At 42.0% G+C, this 8921-nt stretch overlaps 1 protein-coding gene across 1 annotated transcript; it reads left to right on the forward strand.

Moving 5' to 3' along the window:
* Positions 1–7464: 7464 nt before the first annotated feature.
* On the forward strand, positions 7465–8600 carry LOC119782563 (transcription factor jun-D-like). The gene has a single exon (XM_038283584.1). The coding sequence runs from the start codon at positions 7659–7661 to the stop codon at positions 8481–8483; it is 825 nt and encodes a 274-aa protein (XP_038139512.1). The 5' UTR covers positions 7465–7658; the 3' UTR covers positions 8484–8600.
* The last annotated feature ends 321 nt before the right edge of the window (positions 8601–8921 follow it).

Here is an 8921-nt window from a genome sequence, read left to right on the forward strand (position 1 = left end):
AAAAATATTCACTACTCCTCCAGAAGAAAGACTGAACTAGAAGTCTGGTGAATGCAATTCACCAGACTCAATCTGAAGACAAATTTGAAGAAATTAAATCTAAAATTTTCAAATCTGTAAAAAAAAATAGAAAAAACAACAAAATTATATATAAATTCTGAGATTATTGCAGTTAATTAATACATTTTTTCAAAGCTTAATTTCTAGATTCCATTTTTCCAAACTTCTACTTACAAAAATCCCTCTTTGCTTGCAACTATAATGGACTAAAAGTCACTCCGTATAGTTGGGCTCTTCAGCCACCTCTTCTGACGGACGCCGTACAACAATTTCTATGTGTGCCTGATACGCCCGGTACTAAAATTATTTTCTGGCTAAAACAGGACGAAGTAAGTACTATCAGGATGAATGCTTGGCTTTTATTTGGAGGTAAATATGCAAGTTTTTTGTGTTTTTCTTAAAGTCATAGTACACAACTAGACCCCTTTAACGTAAAGTGTCATTTTATGATGGATATATTCGTACTAAATATCACCTCTATGTCAATAACATGTTGTTGTGGCAACTCAGCAGCTAACATTTAACACCACACCAGCTTTCCATGTGAGTATTTGAGTAGTTTCAGTGTTAGAGGGCGTGAGTGTGAGCGAGGGCGTTGCTGCACATGCTCAGCCAGCAAGTTTGTTCTCTCCAGAGAGGGAGAGTAGAAATCAAAGGACAGATCTCTGGCTAAGAACAGTAAACATGATTTACAGTCCATTCCCTGGGTGTAAAGGCCAACTATTCTTTGCACCTTGCTGTTATCAAGTCGCAGGTAACCTGATATAATCCTGACAGAAACAGCTCACCCTCTATCCTCGGTGTGTGGAGGTCCACACCCTCAGGCTGGAAAATGACTAATTCTGGACAAATGAAGGGAACAATTCATATAAAACCTGCATGAGACTTTAGAGAATTTCTATCATTCATGTGGCAGAAATTAATGGACGCCAAATGACAGCTTCTCTGCTCGCGTATTTTAACCTGTTGCTAATGGCCCCTCCTGCCCAAACCCATTCACCTTCCTTATGCTGTCACTGTTTCCATGGAAACTAATGATGCCCTCTCTACTCCTTGGTGCTGATGCAGACAGTCTGCTGACGTCTCCACCGTGTATGGGCGGAATAATAATTGTTCTGCCACAGTTTTCCACCGCAGTCAGACCCACTTAGGTGATCCTGGTTATTATTCAGTCCTTTCATTATGTCTGGGCTTGACTAAGTAAAAAAAAAAAAAAAAAAGATGAATTCAACCTGCAGGTACACTACTGTTCAAAAGTTTGGGGTCACATTGAAATGTCCTTATTTTTGAGGGAAAAGCACTGCACTTTTCAATGAAGATAACTTTAAACTAGTCTTAACTTTAAAGAAATACACTCTATACAAACAGGCTCTAAACAGAGTAGAAAAAGAAGTGGGAGGCCGCGTTGCACAACTGAGCAAGAAGATAAGTACATTAGAGTCTCTAGTTTGAGAAACAGACGCCTCACAGGTCCCCAACTGGCATCTTCATTAAATAGTACCCGCAGTAGCCTGTTTGTGCTGTCCTCTGAAGACAGTAGTACACACCGTTGTGAGAAATCTTCAATTTCTTAGCAATTTCTCGCATGGAATAGCCTTCATTTCTAAGAACAAGAACAGACTGTCGAGTTTCAGATGAAAGTTCTCTTTTTCTGGCCATTTTGAGCGTTTAATTGACCCCACAAATGTGATGCTCCAGAAACCCAATCTGCTCAAAGGAAGGTCAGTTTTGTAGCTTCTGTAACAAGCTAAACTGTTTTCAGATGTGTGAACACGATTGCACAAGGGTTTTCTAATAATCAATTAGCCTTCTGAGCCAATGAGCAAACACATTGTACCATTAGAACACTGGAGTGATAGTTGCTGGAAATGGGCCTCTATACATCTATGTAGATATTGCACCAAAGACCAGACATTTGCAGCTAGAATAGTCATTTACCACATTAGCAATGTATAGAGTGTATTTCTTTAAAGTTAAGACTAGTTTAAAGTTATCTTCATTGAAAAGTACAGTGCTTTGCCTTCAAAAAAAAAGGACATTTCAATGTGACCCCAAACTTTTGAACGTTAGTGTAAACCAGCAAAACGTGTGTTGCTTTGTGTTAAATGCAGGAGAAGACTACTAGAATTGTAGTGAAGATTTAATAAGCCTAGTAAAAAAAAAAAGGTATTTTCTATCATAAATTTCCATCATTTACTTCAGATTAAAATCATGCCAGAATAAAGTGTTACAGTTTCCTCTTTATGTGGAATAAAACAGTTTTTCTTCCTAAAAATATGTTATGATAGAAAAATCCTTCAAATTAGGCTGATAAAATGGACTAAATTTAGCAGCTGTCTACAGATGCGATGCTCTGCAGCTCAACGGCACCGGCTGCAGCTCTGTTCCAAGGAAAAGTTGGCTTCTAGCATTACAAAGGAAGCAGATAAAAAGTAAAGAGAAGTCTCCTCTAAACACAGAGAATCGGACGAAGTCGACTTGAGCAAACTTTGCACCTAAGCTTCGAGGAGTGTGGCTGGCTAATATTCAGAGAAAACAAGAATCATCTAATTTAGCACAGATTTGATCAACTCCACGCTGCTTTTTCAATGTTTCAGAAGTTGTAGCTTTAAAAACGTAACCTTTTTTTTTCTTTTTTAAATAAAAACATAATCTTACATCAGTGTGAACAATGGAAAGTAGAACAGAAACACCTCATTGTTACATTCTCACAAAAACATTCCCATCAAGTTGAACTTCATTTCTTTCATTTACATTGCTACTTACCCTAAACCGTGTTTAAGTACCGTGCACTTTGTCTTCTCCACTTCTTATAGATCTATACCAGGGGTCACCAACCGTTTTAAGGCTGAGGGCCACTTAAAGGGTACCAAGACGTAGGAAGGGCGACCATTACTGACCCATGAGCTGCATGGGTTAGTGTTAGCCTCAGCTTTGTTCATTATCAACATATTTTTATTGTTTCTGTTAATTTCTAAGTTTATTTTAGACATTGTCATTTTGAAATCTCTATAAATGATTAAAAAGAAGAGCAACAGAATAAAATAAACTTTCAAACTTAGCCCACAGGTGGGTTGTTCTTTATTTAGAAGACTCTGAGGGCACCCCATGTGGTCCTTGAGGGCACCGCGTTGGTGACCCCTGATCTATACCATAGCCACCATCTTTGATTTGAACACATCATGACACACATCAGCATTTGACTAAACCACACCTCATGTAAAAAAAATCAATGGATAAATAATAAAAGCCTCAACATTGCAGCCAGTAAAGTTGGTCATATGTAATGCCATCAACTGGTAGCCTAGCAACCATAAACAGCTCTAGACAAGAGCCAAAAGGGACCAACATATTTATTTTACAGCTGTTTTCTATGTCTGCTTCTGTCTCCTTGAACTCCAGTCGGCCTCAGCAGATGGCCGCTCACACTGAGCCTGGTTCTGCTGGAGGTTTCATCCTGTTAAAAGAGAGTTTTTCCTCTCCACTGTCGCTACAAGCATGCTTAGTGTGAGGGATTGCCTTTGAGTCAATGAGTCGATGCAATCAACTGGTTTTCCTTAGATAGAAAACTTTGAATCAATCTGACTGGATGATCTGTTGAACTGTAAAGTGCCTTAAGATGACATGTGTTGTGAAATGGCGCTATAGAAATAAACTGTTGTAATGACATAGAAGGTTTCACCTCTTTGCTTAAATCAAACCACTGGTTTTTGACGTCACGGGTTGAAAAGCGAAAAGTTTTGGAACCCCTGGTATGTTTGGTCTGTTGCTCTGTGTTTTTTTTTTAATTTCTGAACATGTCTAGATTTATTTTTTTATTAGTAATGTCTTTCCATATTTAGTTGTATTCTATATTATTCTGTATTATTGTTAGGGTGTTATTGTGGTTTCATTCCTATGAGTTTGACTCCATTGGATTTTTTTTTGTCTGATTGTTTTGATTTGCTTTTGGTATTTTCGTTTAGATTTATGCTTCTTTTTTTATCCTTTTCGTCCTTATCTGTGTTGATTTCACTGTTCGGTTAATCTGTTTTCTCCTAAATAGACTCACCAGGTTTTCATGTCAGTAATCTCTCCATTTTCTGTATTTAATCTCCCCTGTTTTGATTGTTCCTTGATGGATTCTTCTGTTCTGCTTTTTTAAGCGTATATCATAGCCTTTCAGTCAGGGTGTGGACTTTGACTAAACATTTGGAACAAACAATGTGTTTTCTTTTGTTAGCCTCTAGGAAAAAAAAGATTTCCTCTCCTGTTTTTGTTCCATTGAGCAGTGTGTATTAGGTTTACAGAATAGTTTAGGCTTAACTCAACTGATGCAAGGTTACTAAATCCAGTATCAGAAAACCAGTTCAAACTACCAGCTCTCCCCATCGATGAGTCACAGTTGGTTTGAGCTGCTTGTATTACATAACGCAGGCGTACTGAAAGCTCTTGACCTTTTCCTCATTTATTCGTCCACAAAGTTTAATTCTACTGTGATGTTTACCAGATAGCTAAGCTAACCGCTGCTAGGTAGAAGATACATAGTTTTAAAAGCCCTCTAATAATCAGAAACAACCTCTGGGTAGTTTAGGCGTTGTACAGTGGCGGTTCTAGACCAAATGTACCAGGGGGCCAGGAGGGGGCCAGCGTGTTTTCATGGGGGCCCAGAACAGCATGAAATAAAAAACATGGCAAGGAATTCACATATATTAAGAGAGCTGCATGAAGTAAATTTTTTTTTTTTAATAAAATTCTATGCCTTATTAGGTCAATATGCATTCATAATTTAGGAATTTAACATATTTTTGTCATAATTTAAGGTAAAATTACAGTTTTCTATAAAATCTGAATTAGAACTCAAGAAAAACTGATAAATTCAGCTGTAAAAAAATTCAGCAATTTGATTTGAAAAAAAGCATTTGGCAGAAGAAAACTGGGATCCTATCTCAATACCAGTGAAGCTATCAGCTTATTGCTTTTAAATAATTAGAAAAAACTGAATTTGTAAAGAAAAAAAAATTAAATCGATCCAAAGGACCTATCAGTAACTATATTTGTTCCAGCGCATATCATAATTTCAATTTCTTTGAGTATCATGTCATCAGTACAGGGGCCAGGACATGAGCCCCCGTCTAGAACCGCCTATGGCGTTGTATTAATTCAGATATCCCCTTGCTGCAGCCAGGTTTCTGTAAGACAACATAAATTAGTTTGATTATCACAGATCAAGTCATTAACTAAACAAATGTTTAAAGAGAGTTATCTTATTTTCCCTGGGCCCTCAGGGTTTTTATTGAATTTAGCCAGATGTAACAAGTAAATTTCTCCACAGTGAAATCAATCAATCAATCAATCAATCAATCAGATTACTAGAAAGTAGAGCTAAACCGTCAAAATTGGGATGGATACTGTCTTTCTGAATCAAACCACGCTTCCTCCCAATACTTAAGGCCAATATTCAAGGTAACCCACATCATTTTAGGACAGCGCTTAGACAGCCAGCAGTTAAATGACAACATTCACCTAAACTTCTCACCACTGGTCAGATCAGGGAGGGGACCAGAGAAAGTTACTGAGGCGTAGTTACTGACTACGATTCGATTGAATTCAATTCAGTCATCTCAAGGCACTTTACAGTTCACCAGATCATCCAGTCAAATTGATTAAAAGTTTTCTGTCTAAGGAACACCAGTTGATTGCATCGACTCATTGACTCGAATGCAAGTCACAGTCAGAGAAACAGGACTACACTGGAAAAACAGGCCGATCTCCAACATCTAGAAACAAAGGTGTTGATGGCAGCAGCACAGCTGATATTTCTCTCCAGGATGGAGTCACAGCCAAACAGGAACAGACCAGATGAAGCTACTGTGAGAAAAAGCAGAGAGAGCAGAACGTTAGAGAATGAACTAATAGATTCTACAGAGTGGGAGAATAGAGATAGAATGAAGCAGAATGATGAAAAAGGGGTCCCTATGTCCTCCAGCAGTCTAAGCCTATAGCAGCAGAACTATAGAGATAGCTCAGGATAACCTGAGCCACTCTAACTAGAAGCTTTATCAAAAAGGAAAGTTTTAAGCCTAGCCTTAAAAGTAGACAGGGTGTCTGCCTCACGGACTAAAACTGGTACTTGGTTCCACAGGAGAGGAGCCTGATAACTAAAAGATCTGCCTCCCATTCTACTTTTAGAAATTCTAAGAACCTCTAATAAACCTGTAGCCTAGTAAACTAGCCCCACCTGCCAGCGGTCAAAGTCATTTTTGCCTGCGACTGGTTCTAGCCTCGATCGATGCCCCAGGCCCTAGAACTGGCCGGCCAATCACAACGCAGAGATGTGTTTTGAGGGCGTGACGACAAAGTTGCGCGACGTTTGAGAAAGCACAACAAGGAAGATGGCGACAACTATTGAACAGTTCTCGTTTGACTCGGGTTTGGAATCGTTTGTGGAGGATTAGACTTTGGGTTTTTTGTTGAAACGTGAGCAGGAAGAGGCTCTACGCTCATTTTTAAGAAGGACATATTTGCCGTTTTACCGACAGGCTGTTAGTTTCCAATACCCTCACCAGCTTCCTGTCGTGCTACGTAACAGTCAGTTGCGCTCATTGGTCAGAGCGTTGGCCAATAGGCACAGACATGGTTTAAAAAACAACGGGTTGTTCTCATCAACAATCTTCCGACTAAATTAAACATTTAATCTCACATTTAGTCTGGTTTATCACCTGCAGATTGAGAGCAAAATGCTGTTAGGAACATAAGAAACAATCAGATCTCTGATATTAAACAAACACGCTGAGTCTTTGAACAGATTTTTTTCTTTATTTTAATAGATTTCAGTTTATGGCGAAACAAATTGTGTAACAGATAAAAAGCCTTATGGTCAGACTATCCTCCAGACGCGTGAAAGCTGTGGGTGTTTGTGGCACATGGCAGAGCAGAAGCCTTTCCGCTGACTGCTTTCCTCATCTCGCTGTCAAAGTTTCCTTCCTCTTTTAACTCCAACTTCTACAACCACCTCCTTTTTGTTAAACACTGTTTATTGGATCCATTTTAGTGTATCCTGAATGAGTGACAGGAGATATGGGCAACATCTAGTACATTTAGTCCTGTTTTATGAATATTATTGTTAGAAGTAATGAAACTAGAAAGCAGAAAGTGTCTTTTTCTTTTCTGTTCTGTCAGGAGAACATTTTAGATTTTTTCTTTCTTCTTTCTTTCCAAGGCCTTTGGCTCTCACACCTTCCCCGCCCAGTTCTCCTCCAGGCCACCCTGCGTTTTTTTAACGATATGACATCAAACCACAATGCATTGCACTGTTTGTAGTTTATACAGCGGTCTCCATGGCAACAGAAACCGGCTCGGCCCCTTATTCAAATGAAAGCGGAAACCCGGATCGTTTCGGGCCAATCTGCGCGCGCTGCGGTGACATAATGGAATTTTTGGGGGTAGAACCGAGGCCAGTTCTGGCGCTGCGCATAGCAGACGTGCCACAGGGAGAAGACAATGTCACGGGTACGCGGAGGAGACGCACCAGACCCGCAGAGGCGCCACACCTGAGCATCCCCGCCGTTTCCTGTTTGGGATGACGCGCCCCGCAGCCCCTCATGTGAGGCTGTAGAATGGAAGCGAGCCTCTACCCGGTCCCAGCGGCGAACAAGATGATGAAAAAGGAGATCAGCCTGAATCCGGAGGAGCAGAGCGCGGAGCTGAAGGCGAACCCACTCCGGGACGCGGGGATTATAAACTCGCAGGATTTGGGACTTTTAAAACTGGCCTCTCCGGACCTGGAGCGTCTGATCATCCAGTCCCACCCCAACTCCCACTTCATGTTTCCCAAGTCGGCCAGTGAGGAGCAGGAATTCGCGGAAGGCTTCGTCAAGGCGCTGGAGGATCTCCACAAGCAGAACCAGCTGAGCGACGCGTCCCAGGAGCGGCTGGAGCTCCTCGGACCGCCCGGCGCCGCGGGGATCCAACCCTCCGACCTGCCCGTCTACACCACCCTGAACGGCTATGGGGCTCCGCTGGGCGCCGCCGTCCACTTCCCCACGGACACGCTCCCCTTCCCGCCGCCGACCCACGCGGCCGCGCTGTCGCGGCTCCAGCAGTCCGGCGGCGGCATGAAGGACGAGCCTCAGACGGTGCCGGACATGCAGAGCTGCGGGGACAGCCCCCCGCTGTCTCCCATCGACATGGACAACCAGGAGCGCATCAAGGCGGAGCGCAAGAAGCTGCGCAACAGGATCGCCGCGTCCAAGTGCCGCAAGAGGAAGCTGGAGCGGATCTCCCGGCTGGAGGAGAAGGTGAAAACCCTGAAGACGCAGAACACCGAGCTGGCCTCCACGGCCAGCGTGCTGAGGGAGCAGGTGGCCCAGCTCAAGCAGAAGGTGATGAGCCATGTGAGCAGCGGCTGCCAGCTTCTCCCGAACCAGGTCCAGGCGTACTGACCTGGGATCAGCTCTATTACCCACATCACAGACTCCTACTGCGCATGCGCGCTCATCCTGACCTTATCTCCTGGAAATATCAGCCTGGATTCACCAGGAAATGACTTTTTTTATTTACTAAACTATCAAAAAAAAAAGCCATGTAGCAAGCCTCTACGGAAGCCGGACAGTTTCAAGATATAGCGCAAACCATGGGCGGTTCTAGACAGGGGCCAACGGGGGCCAGTGCCCCTGTAGATCATATCCGGCCCCCGTTATGGCCCCTATATTGAAAACATAATACTCAAAGAAATTCTAATGATGATATGCCCTGGAACAGACATGGTTACTGATAGGTCCTTTGGATCTATTTCATTTTTTTCTTTACAAATTCTGATTTACCAATTATTTAAAACAAGGAGGTGATAGCTTCAGTGGCCTTGAGATAGGATCCCAGTT

Source organism: Cyprinodon tularosa, unplaced genomic scaffold, assembly GCF_016077235.1.
Source record: "Cyprinodon tularosa strain WSP-4 unplaced genomic scaffold, ASM1607723v1 ctg195, whole genome shotgun sequence".
NCBI classification, from domain to species: Eukaryota; Metazoa; Chordata; class Actinopteri; order Cyprinodontiformes; family Cyprinodontidae; genus Cyprinodon; species Cyprinodon tularosa.

Bases quoted from the DNA above. Each gene is read 5' to 3' on its own strand.
- LOC119782563 (XM_038283584.1), top strand. From the start codon at position 7,659: ATGGAAGCGAGCCTCTACCCGGTCCCAGCGGCGAACAAGATGATGAAA.